The sequence below is a fragment of the Vicia villosa genome, linkage group LG1, assembly GCF_029867415.1.
Source record: "Vicia villosa cultivar HV-30 ecotype Madison, WI linkage group LG1, Vvil1.0, whole genome shotgun sequence".
NCBI lineage: Eukaryota > Viridiplantae > Streptophyta > Magnoliopsida > Fabales > Fabaceae > Vicia > Vicia villosa.
The window spans coordinates 20,839,720-20,858,592 of NC_081180.1; the positions used below are offsets into that span (position 1 = coordinate 20,839,720).

At 29.4% G+C, this 18,873-nt stretch overlaps 1 protein-coding gene across 1 annotated transcript; it reads left to right on the forward strand.

Annotated features, from left to right (window-relative positions):
* Positions 1-2,312: 2,312 nt before the first annotated feature.
* On the forward strand, positions 2,313-3,665 carry LOC131602250 (glycine-rich cell wall structural protein-like). The gene has a single exon (XM_058874320.1). The coding sequence runs from the start codon at positions 2,575-2,577 to the stop codon at positions 3,583-3,585; it is 1,011 nt and encodes a 336-aa protein (XP_058730303.1). The 5' UTR covers positions 2,313-2,574; the 3' UTR covers positions 3,586-3,665.
* Positions 3,666-18,873: the final 15,208 nt, after the last annotated feature.

The following is an 18,873-nucleotide window of genomic DNA, read 5'->3' on the forward strand; positions in this document are numbered from 1 at the left end:
ATATATATATATATATATATATATATATATATATATATATATATATATATATATATATATATATATATATATATATATAAAGAGAGAGAGAGGAGGGTTATAATTACTCAAATAGTAAGTTATTATAACTTATTCCAAATCTAGACCATTGATTCTTCTCAATCTAATGGTTAAAAATAATAAGTAATAGTTTTCTCTCTCCACATTTAATTACTTATTATTTGTAACCACTAGATTGAAAAGAATCAATGGTATAGATTTAGAGTAAGTTATAATAACTTACTCCTGGAGTAAATATAACTCTCCTTATATATATATATATATATATATATATATATATATATATATATATATATATATATATATATATATATATATATATATATATATATATATATATATATATATATATATATTATAAATAAAAATCATGAATTTCATTATATGTTTCATAATCCATAAAAAAATAAATATTGATGTTTAGAGGACAAACCTCAATAAACTAAACATAAAGACTTGTTCTGATATCAATTGTTAGAATTAATTCATCTATACAATGCACGTTCGATACAAAGATTAAAAACAATAATCCTAATTTAAGGCATAAACAAAACAAACACATGACCATACATACACATAACCTTATGATCTACAACATGTTAGTCATTGAGATATTATTTAGGATTATAGGAATACCTGGACGAATTCAAAGAGATAACTTTCTAGGCAGTAAAAACGGTAATTTGAAAACGCAAAAGTTTAAAGACAAGTGACTAACATTTGTTGGCATGTTGATCTTCCTCAACTGATATTCCTAATTGACAAGTGACTTACACTTGTTGGCTTGTGGATTTTTCACAACCAATACTCCTAATACCTTAAGCACTCTGAAAGTAGAGATAATCTACATATGCCGATAGCCAATTAGGAATTATATTATTCTGAAATAAGTCATTCTGACATCCACTAATATTTGATTTCATATATAAATTATAACTTAATAAATTAATTATTAATTACAAATTTAATTAACCTTTTTAATTTTATTTGACCACTTAATCAATTAAATCTTTTAATTTAATAAATAAATAATATAAATAATATAAATAATATAAATATATATGTTATTATAATACTCCATCCGTCCCATAATGAGTGATCTATTTGGAATAAAATGATGTCCCAAAATTCTCGGTCACAAATTAACAAATTAATTTATTGTAATTTTACTTTTATGATGAAGCGTGTTATTTTCATATTTGCTATTGGTATATTTAATTGTTAAGTTATTTTATAGAAAATAAGTTGAACGACTAAATAGTACTCCCTAGTGTCACATTTTAAAAAATAATCTATTTAAAAATATGGGTTATATTTACTTTTCAATACACATTTAGATTTTATTTTCTAATTATATATCTAATTAAGATTTCTTATTTATTACTTTCTCACATTATATTAGCTATCCACGAGAGTCTATAAATTTTTGATAATTTACGATTATAAATGATTTTTTTCGATAATTTACAATTATAAACAATTTTTTTAGCTTACAGAAGGTTGTTTACCCTAGGTAATGAAATTTTTTCTTGTAATGTATAGGAGTACGACATTCCTCTTCATCCTAATCGTTGATTCACATTCACCAGTCACCCGTATAAGACATTCCTCTTCATCTTAATCGTTGATTCACATTCAACTGTCACCCGTATAACACGCCGAACAAATTACGAATGATATAAATGTCTCCTTTATGTAAATGTGACATTTAATTTTGACACTAACATGATGGCTGATATTCTACCTAATCACATTACATACACGGTTTTGTGCTAACAGTTATACACATGGTGGGTACATGCTTGCCAGTTATGAATGACAATAACTAAATGAAAACGCGAGTTTTTTCATCGATTCATTAATGCAATATCTTTTTTGATAGATACAGAGTTTACTAAGAAACTGAAAATAAAAAGAAGCTAATTAATGCTTCTATATATATCCTTGATTTAGTCAATATATATGATGGCCTTGTTTTATTTTGTTATGGAAACTATATATCAATGTGAAAATATAAAGTTTACTTTAATATAATTTAAGAAAATGTCTTTTAAACAAATAAAAAATTATTTAGTACTTACAGTAGGCAAAACTTTAACATGTTCACAAGTCTATTCTTTTTTTACACATCACTTTTTAGCCTCTATTCTATTTATTTCTGTTTTTTTAGTTTATCAGACTATTTGCTTTTCATTTTTCTATTGCTTTACACTGATTTAACGGTGTTCACTACTGGAGGTACGCGAGAATATATTATTTATGAGAATGACTAAGGTTGTTGATGGTTGGGGACATGGCAATTATGAATATACAAGCTAATAGATTTTTTCAAACAAGTTTGAAATTTAGGCCATGTTAGTTAGTCAGAGGAACTACAGTACATGAGAGATGTCCCTAAGTCTTTGTGTATTAATGGTATGTGATCCTATAAATAGAACTCGAGTTGCCTAGCTTTCTCATCACAAGAGTAAAGCAAGTTATTCAGGCTCTACTACAATTTTCTGTTTTATTAAGATGGGAAATTTACATAAGTATGTTGCGGTACTTGCTTTTATATTTGCGTTGGTGATTGGAACATTTGAATGCCGAACACTAAAAAAAGAAGAAGTTGTTGAGACCTTTGGTGGAGGTGGTTTAGGTGGTGGTGCAGGAGGAGGTTTTGGAGGTGGTAGTGGTGGAGGTGTTGGAGGAGGATTTGGACACGGTGGAGGTGTTGGAGCTGGTGGAGGCTTTGGAGGCGGTGCTGGAGGTGGTAGTGGTGGAGGAGGAGGAATCGGAGGGGGTCATGGTAGTGGATTAGGTGGAGGTGGTGGTGCAGGTGGAGGCTTCGGAGGTGGTACTGGTGGTGGTGCAGGAGGAGGGATCGGTGGTGGACATGGTGGTGGATTAGGTGGAGGCTTCGGAGGTGGTAATGGTGGTGGTGCGGGAGGAGGAATCGGTGGTGGACATGGTGGTGGATTAGGTGGAGGTAGAGGTGCAGGTGGAGGTTTCGGAGGTGGTAATGGTGGGGGTGCAGGAGGAGGAATCGGTGGTGGATCAGGTGGAGGTGGTGGTGGTGGTGTTGGAGGAGGCTTCGGAGGTGGTAGTGGTGGTGGTGTAGGAGGAGGAAATGGCGGTGGACATGGTGGTGGATTAGGTGGAGGTGGTGGTGCAGGCGGAGGCTTTGGAGGTGGTAGTGGTGGTGGTGTAGGAGGAGGAAATGGTGGTGGCGGTGGTATAGGTGGAGGCATTGGAGGTGGTTCTGGAGCGGGTGGAGGTGTTGGAGGTGGTTTTGGAGGTGGACATGGTGGTGGTGCAGGAGGAGGCGTTGGTGGGGGTGGAGGCAGAGGTGGAGGCTTTGGAGGTGGATCAGGGGGTGGTGCAGGTGGAGGATTTGGAGGTGGATCTGGTGGAGGCGCAGGTGGAGGTTTTGGAGGTGGAGCTGGAGGAGGTGCAGGAGGCGGTTTTGGAGGTGGTCATGGTGGAGGTGCGGGAGGTGGTTTTGGAGGTGGTGCAGGTGAAGGTGATGGTGGTGACCGAGTTTAAATAAATATCCATGATGTTATTATGAAATGTAATGTGTTATTTATGAATCTAATGAAATAAATGCGACTTTTTATTAAGTATGATATGGTGTAGAATTGATTCAAATTTTAAGATATCTAATGTTAACTAGAATAATTCTATTTGAGTAATAAAACTATATTTGCTAAAAAGTATAAATACGTAACAACCTCTAATGAGTAAGTGGGTGTTAGAGGCTTTATAGTTTTATGGTGTTAGAGCTGGCTCTCACGAGAAGATGAGAATCTATGTTTATGGAGTACTTTGTGCATTCATGAATGAATCTCTCCCAGCTATAAGGTAGAGGTATTTATAAAGCTCCCGGGTGCTCAACATGAGAGGAAGTCAAACCCACTTCCTCCACATTTCCGCTTAATTCTTTCATTAAGGAGCGGTTTATTCCTCACTAATACTGGGCGGTGTAACACCCGGAAAAATAATTATTTTTTTAATTTAGTCATTTGAGATGTTTATTGAAATTTTCGCTTTTTGGGACAATTTAGTCGGTATTAGTTCGGGATAGCGGATCGATATTTAATCAAAAAATTCCATATTTTTAGTATTAGAAATATTAATGAGTTAATATTTAGCGTTTTGGGAATTTTCCGAGTAATTAAGAATTGACCGAAAATATGAGACATTGAGTTATTAGAGGATTTTATCAGTATTTATTTTACTATTTCATTTGACGTTATTTGGTGTGTTAATTAATTAATTGATTGTTAGATAGTATAATAATTGATTATATTAATTAACTTGGTGTGTATATTTGTGTCTATTTAATTATTGGTGTTATTTAATTTAGTAACTAAAATAGAAATAATAAATAGTATATATTTTATTGGGCTTAATTATTGATGTTGGGAGTAAATAGGGGGTGTTATATTTAGGCCCATATAGCATATGATAGTAAGAGTTAGAATGAGGAAGTGCCACATTTTCTTTCATTTTCCTTTTCATTTTTGGATAGAAAGAGACAGAGAAAGAAAAGAAGAAAAAGGGAAAAGAGAAAGGGGAAGAAAAAGAACAAGCTAGGGTTGAAGAAATTGAAGAGGTAAGGGGGAGAATCCTTATTATTAAGGGTTAATATGATTGGGTCAATGGGTAGATTAACATGATTAGGTTTGTTGTTGGTTGAAATCTATAAAAAAAAATTGATGTTAGAAAAATGTTTTGATATTAGAAATTGATACATTGGTGAAATTAGGGGATGATTTAGAGTCACTAATTGGCATATATTTTTCCTGTTTTCGTTTTTCCCCAATTACTATAGCGTGCTTTTTCTATACTACAGCGTGAATCATGCCCTTTTGACTGTAGCGTATATAACATGAACCGGTTGAGTGACATATATTAGTTTCACTAGTAATACATGTTGTAGCTATCTTTCATGTTCATTTGTTGAACTGGTTTTTTTTTATGTTCATTACTACTGTAGCTTGTTTTCTATACTACTAGCACTTAAAGATATATATATATATATATATATATATATATATATATATATATATATATATATATATATATATATATATATATATATATATATGATGCAAAGGGAAAATAATTATAGTAGAATATAATGAAACAGTAGGATAGTGATATTATGAAACAGTGATATTATAGAACAAAATGAAATGCAAAACAATCCCGTTTGATCGAAATAGTTGAATTAAGCGGTATAAATTAGTTGTCCGGAATTTAATGAAAATTTATGTGGTTGCTAAGTTTAATTAATAGATTAACATGGTGGTGTTATTTTGTTGAAAATGTGATATTTACGAACCGACCGAAATAGTATGGATTTAAATATTATTTTATATTAAAATGTTGCTTTTGTAATAGAAAATGAAATAGTAAATTGGAACTAAAGTAGTGTAATTATTAATGGGTTGATTTATTTAATAGTTGAATTAATTTCAATAAGTATAATTGATTGGAATATAATAGATATTGAATTGATTATTTATTGTCGGTAACTTACGGTATTTTGGAAAGTTGACTGTAATTGTATTCTTGGTCAAATACTAATGAATTAATACTTGGTTTGGAAGTGTATTCTTATATTTTGTTGACAATATGAATTAACATGAGATAGTATGATTTACTAGTGTTAATTATATTTTGTGAATCATAATTGAATATTGTTTCTATTATGTGGATTGATATCAATGTGTTGTGAATGTTGTGTACAATTTGATATATAATTTATAGAGTTGAATTATTATGGGTATGCGGTAAGTTAAGATTGATGAGGTAATCTTAATTACATAGTTGGTTGGTAATTGTACATTCATTCATGACATAGTCGGCTTTATTGTGGAAGCGGTGAAACTGTGGGTTCACATGGTAATAGACGTTGATCCTTAATTGGAAACATACGTGGTGGCTTTGATCTTGTCCGGATCAGAAGCGTGGCTTGGATTCTAGATATTGAATCGGAAAGCGGTGAAACGTTGGGTTCACATTGCGGTACCACATGTATAGTGTCACATATCCTACATTGAGTCACATTAGAGTTATGTGATAATTGAGTATGTGAAATTGATGTAGTTGTGATATGTGTATGAGTTGATAATTGAAATGGGTGATGTTTGGATACCTACTTGGTTAAATGTGTAAATATGTGATATTTATGGTTATGTGCATAATTGAGAATACAATATTGGAATTGGAATATTATACTCCTTATACTTGTTGTATACTTGATAACATGTGAACTATAGATCGATTATTAATATCTACATGGTTGTACATAGTGTGATTGATTACTTGAATTGTTGATTTAACCGTTGTATCTTATTATACTTTCTTCATAATGATTCGTATTCTCACCCTTCTGTTTTAATGTTGCCCTTGTTTGGCGACATGCAGGTTCTGGAGTTTAGTAGCTCGTGCATGATCTAGCCGGAGATTCTTCTGTGTGTGTTGGAGATTAGGTAGTGAGTCGATGCTCTGGTCATGTAACACTGGGTAGACTAGGCGTGTTGAACTCATGTTTCTAATTGGTTATGTATTATGTTATAACTTGTGAATATGTTTATTTGGCTATTTGTTGTTAAGAGGCTTTAAACCAAATATTCTGATTATGGTTTATTTAATGTTAAGAGGATTATCGAGATATGATCATGGTATGGGACATGAATCATTTTATGAAATACATAAGTATTTAGTATTTTCCGCTGTGAATGCATACTGTGTGAATTGTAATTAAATGTTTAGGTGTTATTTGAAATGACCAGGTGTATTGTATATTGTAGATAAATGCTGTCGGTTTTTAAAAGCTTTTAGTTTTTGAAAACGACGATGTGACGCCCTTTTGAATTATATGTATGCTTATTTTCTGATTATATGCTTATTTATTTTGGGGTATAAAAAGGGTGTTACAGGCGGCCCCCTTCCGTGGGTGCCAGCCTTTCTTTGGGCATTAGCCCTTCTTTGGGTGCTAACCCCTCTTTGGGTGCTATCGCTTCTCTTGATGCTAACCCTTCTTTGAGTGCTAGCTCTTCTTCAGGTGCTAGCCCTTCGTTGGACCCTCCTTCTTATGACCCACTAGAATTATACCAGTACACGGTCCCTTAAGCACGAGGGCTCGAAGAGAGCGAAGTGATTTAATCCAAGAAGAAAATACTTTATTTCTAGGTGAGATTTTAAGTTTAGTCTCTCATACTAAACATTAAGTTGAGTCCCTCAGACGAAACTCTAAATTGAGTCCCTCAGGCAAGACTTTATATTGATCCCCTCAAAGAGAAATTTCCTCAAGCGTTGGTTGGGGAAACTTCAATCTTGTCATGTACTTTGTACGTTTATTCATATCATCATCACGTGTAGAGTGGTTTGTAACCACGCTCATAGGGATTTCTCTTTAATTAATATCTTCATTCCTTTTGGCGATTTGTTTATGGGATTCTTAGTGTTGTGGCTTTTATGTTATTCACGGCTTAGATGAGGTCTCCTGCCAAGGTGTAAATGATTCCTCGTTTGATGTTAATTGAGTAGTCTATTGAGGCGGAAAATTTCTTTTAGAAAGGGTCTAATGATGTAATTACCCTGTGGGCATGCAGCAGGGATCTTGCAGCGCAAGTCCATCAATATATTACCTTGTAGGATGCACTACTACAAATAATACATTTTATGATAAAGTTTTCATTTCATCCAACAAAAATCGAGGTATATACCTTGGACGCACCACATTTTAATATTTTTTTAAACAATTATCATTTATTGCCTCAATTGATACACATAAACGATAGGAAAACTAACACACACTTTGAATCCCAGCAACTACAGTTAATGTTTTTATTTGTGTAATATTTTTTGTTTTATTTTTATTAAAATATTAAGTAATCTATTTTTTCTGTTAGAATACCAATAGAGGGGGAAGATTACACAGTTTTGTTTAAAAGAATTTGTTTCTTACGTTTTTACCTAACCAAAATTACATGTTGTTGCCCCAAACTCGTAAACCCAATTTTCTAAGATAAATATCAAGATAGAAAAATCTTTTAAGGTTTCTTAATTATTTAGGAAATCTTTCAAGATTGTGTGTTAATGTTGTTGTTACAGTCATTCATTTAAGAAAGTAATTTTACCAACCTTGAACAATGACATTTTTATGTTGTTGTTAGCTTTACCTCTTGCAAACAATTTTTTACATTTGGAAATAATTTCTCAATATTGTCATCCAAGAAAAAAATTCAATAAATTAACTCTTACTTTGGCCGGCAACATCGAAAAAACATATTCCTAAACTTAATGAAAAGATATTGTCATCTAAAAAAAATAGTGGAAGGTAAAAATCTATAGATGATAAATAATATTTTTTACTATTCACCATTTCTTTGAGTCTGCAATAAAATAAATCCATTCCCTCGGTGGTTTAACAAACAAGGGGAATGGTTCTTATTTTAGTTTATTTTTATTTTTAAAAAAATCACATATTATCTTGGCTTTCATAAATATTCAAGGAAAAATTGATTAAATTTTATTTATAAACGAATCTTTCTCATGCATTTATAAAATATCAACACTTAAAACATTATCAATATATTAATCCACAAAAAAATATTGTTGATTCACGTGAAACCGTAACACACCTTATCTAATAAAATAATTAATTAAAGTATAAATTGGCCTCTATCCCGCCTCTTAGTCTTGCCGACGATTTCGTTACATAAATATTTTATACAAACCTTTTATAATCTGGTCGATATCCTTGTTAATGATGCAAACCTTTTATAATCATCAATATTTTAACACCAAAATTTATAACAAATAAATTATATATTAATATGTGAAAAAAATTACTATAATAAAATCATGGGTAATTATTTTATTAATATAGCATTTAATTAGTATTACCTACAAATAAGCTATTATGATGATAACAATTGATTTTTGATTAGCAGATTTTTCACTTCACTTGTTTCCATTAAAACAATGGCGTCCACTGTAAAGTTCTGATGAAATTAATTTGGGCCACATTTTCACTCCAATCCGTTCCTTCTTCCCTTTGAAGATGTTTGAATATCTTACGTTACAACACAAACACCATTGTCGGCGGTAAGGCATGTGTTTACAACGATAAATTTTATATAACTGTATTTATAAAAAAAGTTTATGCATATACTGTATTTATAATAATTTTAAAATAGTTTTTTTTTTGTTTTTAATAGTTATTGCATCCCTAGTCAAATTCAAAGCCGTTATTTATGTGAAAATGAGAGAGATGTGGATCAGAATTGTGTGTGTAAATTACACTTGTTGTCAGCCACCAATATTTAGGTTTTAGATTATAACTAACTTATACATTTCCTCTATTAAATAATTTGTACATGTGTTGTTGCCAGACAGCAATTGCAAATGAAGATGAAAGAAGGGAGGTGAAAATTGTTAAAAAGTGTGGCTAGGCCTAACTCAGGCCTATAAAACCGATTTGTAGGGTGAAAATTGCCCTCACTTATAAGGGCGGACTAGACAACTGGAGCGTGGAAATAAATGGCGGGTGGCCCGATAGCGGAAACTATAGAAGGTGGTCCAACGGATCCCAGGACTAGACAACTGGAGCATGGAAATAAATGGCGGGTGGCCCGATAGCGAAAACCATAGAAGGTGGCCCAACGGATATTAAACGAGGCTCTTGATACCATGTTAAGAAGTGTGGTTAGGCCTAACTCAACCCTATAAAACCGGCTTGTAGGGTGAGGATTGCCCTCACTTATAAGGACATGTTCAGGCCATATATTATCCGATGTGGGACTCTTAACAAAAAAAAATATTGCGAGCTTTCAATTTCACATTTCTCATTTGCTGGAATTACGATTCTCAATCTCACATTTTTTAGAACATCAGATTTGCAGGTATTTACATGTTTTCTGATTCAATATTTGGAAGTACTAATGATGTTTTCATGGTTTAAAAAACTAAATAATTCTGTAAAAAAAATTATTTGCAGTTTAGATTGATTTATATTTCTCCCAAGTCTAGGATAGTTGATGCTCTTAATTATTTTAAGAGTTATTTTTGTTGGGCCTGTATATTTTATCATTTATTTTTAATATATATATATATATATATATATATATATATATATATATATATATATATATATATATATATATATATATATATATATATATATAAACTAAATAATTCTGTAAAAAAAATTATTTGCAGTTTAGATTGATTTATATTTCTCCCAAGTCTAGGATAGTTGATGCTCTTAATTATTTTAAGAGTTATTTTTGTTGGGCCTATATATTTTATCATTTATTTTATATATATATATATATATATATATATATATATATATATATATATATATATATATATATATATATATATATATATAGGGCATATCATATGAGAATGACATATTTATATGAGAATGTGAGAATGAATCTGAACCATTGGATATTAAAATAAATGGTGGAGATTATGAGTGAATCTTTTTTTTCTCTCTAGTGTATCTTGAAATAAATGAAGTAGGAGAGAGAAAAAAAAGATTCACTCATAATCTCCACCATTTATTTTAAAATCCAATGGTTCAGATTCATTCTCACATTCTCATATAAATATGTCATTCTCATATGATATGCCCTATATATATATATATATATATATATATATATATATATATATATATATATATATATATATATATATATATATATATATATATATATATATATATATATATATATATATATATATATATATATATATATATATATATCGTTTACTGTACATTTAATTATCTCCTAATGTCCTCAAAGAAGTTGGTATGACAAGAATTATAATTATCTGCTAGTATTTTACATCATATATCATTGATAAAGATGTTGATGAATTCTAAAACCATATTTTTTTCGCATATTAATATTTCTTTTATTCCATTATACATATATTTTCAATCACTTGTTAATGTCCAAACCATTTATTAAGATATTTTATGACAATGAGGTAACATGCACAAAAAGTTATTATATTAATTACATGTATAAATAATGTTTAGGAATATGGAAACAAATGATCATATATGAGAAAGAGATGATACAATGTATAAGTCGAAGAGAAATGACTCTTAAAGTAATTAGGAACCAAGTTAGTTGATGAACATTTAAATCACTAATGACAATCATATTAGACTTGAGAGAAACATGAGCCAATCTAATATACAAATAAAAATTTGAGCACAACTATTTAATCTTAATCATAAAAATATGATAAATTAGACTGACAACCATGTTAAAAATTTAGGAGGTGCATTTTTTCTATAAAGTAAATAGGGAATTAGAAAAATTATAAGATAAACCATTATTGATATCTATTTATCTATCTACTTTTAATGTAATAAAACTCATTACTACCAAATTTACCTTAATGTCCAAACTAAATATGTTTAGAGATAGTTTTTCATACACCTAATTGTCATAAACCCTAATTATTAGTTAACATTCTTTTCAGTTTCTTTTTCATTCCTTTTAGGTTTAGATCTGCAACTATCTTACAATAGTATTTTTAGCTCAAAATAGGTTAGATTTTGTGTGATTTTTGTGAATAATTGATTTATTTCTCCGATTTTGTGTTAACCGTTTTTTAAATTGATACTTAGAAATCATGTAAAGAAATTTCAATTCTGATTTTTTTGTTTATATATTGGCTATCTTTAGTTTGTCAATTGATTTTTGATATTTGAGTCGTTATTGAAATATATTATTTAGAAATATTATATAATTTTATTATATATAAATATTTTATAAATATAATATTTAATAAAAAAATTATAATTCTCATATTGAAATAATCAATTGATTTTACTAGAGAGACTCTCCCATTAATATTAATAACTTAGAGTAATGAATTGAGTAAAATTGTTTGTTAATTATTTATTTTAAATAAAAGTAAATCTAAATAATAATATTCACAAAATTTAATCTAATGATAATATATAGTTGTTTTTCATTTATCATATTAATCAAGTGTTTTTGATAGGTAACATAGATTATATATATATATATATATATATATATATATATATATATATATATATATATATATATATATATATATATATATATATATATATATATATATATATATATATATATATATATATATATATATATATATATATATATATATATATATATATATATATATATATATATATATATATATATATAGCCGAAAAACAGACAAATTAAATATAATTTGCTATGGTCGTTTTTTTCTTGTAGGTATAATTATATCAAATATTTATATCACATATATACCATATATATAATGATTTAACAATATAGCAAAGTCAACATTTTTTTATAAACAACATATAAATTTATTTTATTATTTTTTAAATATTCAATGTGCGGATAAGCTTGTTTTAGTGAAATTGACTTGCTCTAGTCCTTTGGTTTGGGATTCTTTCCTTACTCCTTTACTTATTCCTAATAAGCATGATGACAAGCTTTTGAACTTTTTAGGATCCACTCTCTCTTTTCCTATATATTTAGGGGGTGTTCATTATTAGTTCGAGTAAATACAAACCAAATTAAAATTCAAACCAAACTAAAATTCAAACCAAATCATAATGTTTGGGTTGAATATTTTTTCAGTTCGGATAAGAACCGAACCAAACCAATGAAATTCAATGACAATTAATTCGAGCATTAGATTTTTCAATTTTCTACCCGCAAACCCAATTCAAACCAACCATAATCAATTATCATAAAAAATTTCTATCGAATATTCAAATTCAAGAATAAAAAAGTGAAATGTGGTATGTAAACAAGTTAAGTTATGCTATTTTAATTTGTTATTAGAAAATTGTTAGTGTAATGTTGTAACTAAGCATAAAACTATGAAACACATTCACTATCATACTCGCACAAGTGATTAGCTATTAATATTCAAAAGCCTTTATGTTAAATATTTTTCTTGTTAGATATTTTTGAATCTATTAGGGAAAAATTGCTAGTATAATATTTACAATTAAACACTATTAATACTTATTATGAAAAATTAAATAAGTTTTTTTTTTCAAATATTTTTGCATTTTTTATCTACCCGATCAATCCAATTCAAACCAACTTGTTGTTTCTCGGTTCGGTTTGAACTTTATCGCAAAAATTGCAAATCCAATCAAAATCAATCCATTTAATTTTAATCGATTTGGATATCAGGTTTTCTCAAAATCGAACCAAATCGGCCCATGAACACCCCTACTTATACTCTTTTCATTTTTTAAGATTTATGTTAAAATTGGATTTAAAAAGAACAAGAAAGTAATAAAGGGTCAAACAAATTTTCCAAAATAAACTTCAAATGTATAATAACAAAAGTTTTTAAAAAAATTTAAAATTAATTGATCGTACCTGATCAGATGGATCTTCGAGGTCTGCAATAAACTGGGTCTTATGTGAACTGGGGAATGTACCTGTAAGATACTCCGATGCCAAAGTAAGAAAGAGAAGCAATCAGAGTGCAATCACAAGGTAAAAGAGAGAGTGAATGATGTTACCTGACCTTCTAGTGAAAGAGGGTATTTATAGCCCCAGCACTGGGCCAAGATCTCGCTATTGGACTGGATGCCCAGACCCAATTTGGAGACTACCAGGATTCTACGTGGATAGTAGAGACCAGCACGTGGTCTTCATCATGGGTCAACCATTTCGAATCTTAAGGGGAGACGCGATCTTTTAGGGAGAGCGCGGACTCCGCTTAATCTGGAAGGTTGGGAATGAAGGAACCCTACGAGGAGGACGGTCCTCTATGGAATGAGTGGACAGAAGTGCTCGCAGGGAACTTCTCCCCAGGGTCGGGCACGTACCATTGCTCGGGTCATGTCCTGCTCGACCTAGAGCTAATGTAGTCGAATGATCGAATGTCATAAGTTACGCCCAGCTGATGAGGAGGCTTCGCGTTTAGTCCAACGGGCCGAGCATTGGTCTAGTCCATAACCCGATTGAGTTTGGGTCATAGTCTAATTGGACCAGGCGTCGGCCCAGTCCAGAACATTAATTATTTAGCAATGTCAACAAATTTTAAACAAATTATCTAAAGCTTATATTATCACGTGAACAATATTAAGTGCTTTATATTTATTAATTCTATTTATGAAATTGATTAAAAAAAATTAAAAGCACGTTTAAAGAAATATTCAGAGTTCAAATCACACAAGGGAAAAAATACAATAGATTTGTTTATTTAATTCGATCAAAGGATTACAAACGAATTACAATAAAATAATCTTTCAATTCCCAAAAACAAACCCTATTTTTACCCTGAAGTATTTTAAAATCCCTAAGATAACTCCAAAGATTTCTAAAAGAAAACCTAAACTCTTATTTATGTCTTCGGCTCTAAACTTCTCAAGTTTATCAAAGTATAATAACATAATAGATAAATATTTATAATTGTCAAAATCCAATAAATTCATAATAAAATCTCAACATATCTCATTAATTGTTATAGTAAAATATTAATATCCTAAAATATTATAAATATATATCTTATAATATTTCTTATAATATTATAAGTATATATCTGATAATATCTTTTAAAATAATAAAAATTATAATATTTTTATATTAATTTATAATATCTCTAAATTAATGTAAAAATATACATTCAATATTGTAACACTAATGAATAGATTTGCAAACCAAACTGATCAAATATGATATCCGTAAACCGTTCGAACTAGATTACTTTTTGATTTATTGATTCCCAACAATCTTGAAACATGTTTTCTTTCTTCATCACTAAATGTTTTAAGGTATACTTCAATAATCTCCACCTTGACTTGAAACCGTGGTGATCCTAATTTAACCATCAACCAACTACTGCTCTCTAACATGTTGAAACACCATTCAATAACCTTGATCAATTTCAAGACACCATTGAACCTTGATCTCACCACTTGCATCTTCTTGTTTCTATTCACCTTTTTCTTCCTTGGTAATCTAACAAGCATACAAGACTAGTTTTTCAACCATCTATGACTCCACATACTTTCCAATGCCTCCCTAAAGGTCCCTATTTCTGAATTTAACCCTCCATCCACATTCAAAGCATAACACCTAAAACTAGCATAATTGTTCCAATGAGATGCTACAATCTCCATACCTATCTTGAAACGCGTCAAATGATAATCAGAGGCTTTTGCAATTGTTACCTCACTAATACTAGTATCTATAATAGGAAACTCCACCTCAAACTGAGTTTTCTCCGTCATAGTTTCTAAAAGCTTCATCCCTTGGTTTTTACTCTTCTTCCCTTGATTGGACTCTAACAAACAAGTAAGTTGCTTTGATACTAACCTTATCCCAAAACCTCAATGACAACTCAGTGGTCTCATTCATTTTTATCCATTGTCTTCTAAAAAACTCATTAAAGTTTTCTGAAACAACCTCCAGATAGTCATCATGCCTTGGCCTTAAATCCCATAGCTTATTCTTGTTATAAAAGTCGTCATTAGCTGATGGTGAATGAACAACAACATTTAAACCTTCTAAAGTATATAAACTGCACACTTTAAGACCTTTACTTATGATCGCTTTACCGTGTGAAATCTTCAACACCCCATGTTCAACTCTAGTGCAATAGCCTAGATCATCAAACAATGCTAATGAAAAACAGATTTTGCTTGAGTTTTGGAACATACTTCATGTTATGAAGAAGAAACTCACGATCATCAAACATTTTAAGTATGTCCATACCAATATCATGAAACTTGCAAGCCTTATTGTCACCAAGAATAACTACTCCACCTTGATCTAGCTTAAAAGTCTCAAAGTATTTTTTTCTTGGGCACTTGTGATAAGAGAAACTTGAGTCCATGATCCAACCCTCTTCAGTCTCCAAAATCGACACCATTAGTACACCAGAACACTCATAACTATCCTTAGTTGAGGCAACTACAACTTGAAAAGAATCATCGGTGTCCTTCATCTCGGGACAATCTCTCTTGAAGTGACCGGTTTTATGACAATTATAGCATTTTACCTTTGACTTGTCAAACATATTTGATTTGGACATTCCTCTACACTCACTTCATCCTCTTGAGACATTTAAGTATTCACCACTATCACCAATCTTCAAATCTTTTTTTACCTTTGAAAATTCTTGGGATCTTATAGTCGTTTGAATTTCATCCAAAGTAATAGTATCTTTCTTGCCATAAATAAGGGTGTCCTTAAAATGCTCAAAGGATATGGATAATGATATCAACAAGAGTAGAGCCTTGTTTTCATCTTCAATCTTCCTGTTAATATTTTCAAGATCATCAATAATCTTGTAAAATTATGTCAATTATGGATTTGCTATCCACCATTCAAAATCAATAGAGTTGTTATTTCAGACATAACCTGTTAGTGAAATACTTGGTCATATACAATGATTTAATTTTTGTCCTCATCAAAAATGCAGTATGCTCCCTTGAAATTCCCTTAGAACTTTATCATCGAGGCACGAGATAATGGCCCTCATGGCTTTATCCATCATCTCAGTCTTCTATGCCTTTATTAAGCGTGCAAGCATCAATGCCACATCCTTCGAATCTTCAATACACTTTTCTTGAGTTAAAATTGCTTGCATCTTTATTTTCTACAACCCAAAATTGTTGTCTTCGTAAAACTTATCGATCTCCCATTTAGCCATGGTGCTAAGTTGTAAACAATACCTTTTTCTCAATGGTGGACGCCGTTTGTTCTGAAACTGATAGAATAATTAAAAACACTTCCAAATAAGTATTCAGAGTGCAATCACATCAAGAAATTTGATGTGTGTGACAAATAATAAAGACAACCAAAATAAATAGTCTTCATCCAAAATAACCTTCAGTGCAATAAAATAATGTATTAACTTGGCAGAAGAAGATAAAAGAAGACATGAAACACAAAAAATTATTTATCCAGCTCGATCAGATGATCTATGTCTGAAAGAGAGAAAAACTCAGCAATTCACAATACTCCAAAAGTTGTTACAAGAGATTATAAATGAGTTACAAGAAAACAACCTTCCAAATTTTCAAAAACAAACCCTATTTTCTACCAAGTGTTTCTCAATTCCTCCAATTCTCAATATAGTAATCACATAAACTCAATGTACTCAGAAGTATTTCTCAATCCCTTAGATAACTTCAAAGATTTCCCAAAATAACCTAATCCCTTATTTATGTCTTTAGCTTTAAAATTTCTCAAGGGTATCACACTACAATATACATATTTATAATTGTTAAAATCCAAAAAATCAATAACAAAATCTCATAACATATCCTATTAATCGTTAGAATAAAATATATTATTAATATCTTATAATATCTCATAAAATATTATAAATATCTTATAATATCTCTTAGAAAATTACACTCGAAGAGTTACACCACAAGTTACACTCGTTTATAACTTCATTTTAAATAAATACTTTTTAAAATCAACCGTTGAATTGAAACATATTATCGTAAAGGTCATATCTATAAAGTTTGAGACTAATCTATAATAATTTACTGTCACTGAATTACATCCAAAATAACGTTGTATGAAAGTTCATTTTGAGGTTAATCTTTGGATATCTTGATGGTATAACAAATTATTATAGATTAATCTCAAAATTTAAGGGTATGAGTTATATGATAGTATGTTTCAATCCCACAGTTGTTTTTAAAAAATATTTACCCGATGTGAAGTTAATAAACGAGTGTAACTCATAGTGTAACTCTTTGGACGTAATTTGATCCCTCCTCATCTTATAATATATGTTATAATATTATAAATTTATATCTTATAATATCTTTTAAGATATTATAAAAATTTTTTATAATATCTTTTTATATTAATTTATAATATCTTATTATTTTCTTTCTCTGCATCACTTAAGATTTTAAGACATAATTAAACAAATTAAATTTAATAATGTTAACTATTTGTTGTTTTTAGTCTCATATTTAAACTATTTCACAAAAATAATTTCCATTATTCAAATTCAAACAATTTTGATCTAATTTTTCACCAATTTGCAATGAAAATTGATGTTGTGAGTTTTTTTAATAACTTTATTATTTAAAATCTTAGTATTCGGCCTTGCGATCAATTAATTTACGAGAGTCATGTTTCAAGACAGAGTAAATTTATATATGAACTTGACACAACACAAAAATTATTTGCACTTATCGGGATTCGGTGCTAAAATCATCATATATGAGTACTTATAAAACTTGAAAGAAAAAAATTATATGTGATGTGTCATTTAAAAAAAGACACTTCATTAATTTCTAGTACAACATATTAAAGAGGAATTAATTTTGAGAATATCCTAAAATACAGTTAACAAAATTGTAATTTAGCCTATATAATATTAATATGAAATATATATATATAGTTTTTTTCTAATTATAACATAAAATAATTTTAACAAATTTAATATATATATATATATATATATATATATATATATATATATATATATATATATATATATATATATATATATATATATATATATATATATATATATATATATATATATATATATATATATATATATATATATATATATATATATATATATATATATATATATATATATATATATATATATATGGTAATCTGTTAAAAATAAAAAAAAAATTTATAACAAAATTCCTTTATTCTTTAGTCACGTCCAACTTCTATAACAAAATTAATTTTAAAAATATATTTTAATCATAAATTTAGTCATAAATTAGAACGTGACTCAAAAATAAATGAATTGTGTGTGCATAAAATATGTTCA

Excerpts from the sequence above, each read along its gene's own strand:
- LOC131602250 (XM_058874320.1), top strand. The coding sequence starts at position 2,575 with ATGGGAAATTTACATAAGTATGTTGCGGTACTTGCTTTTATATTTGCG.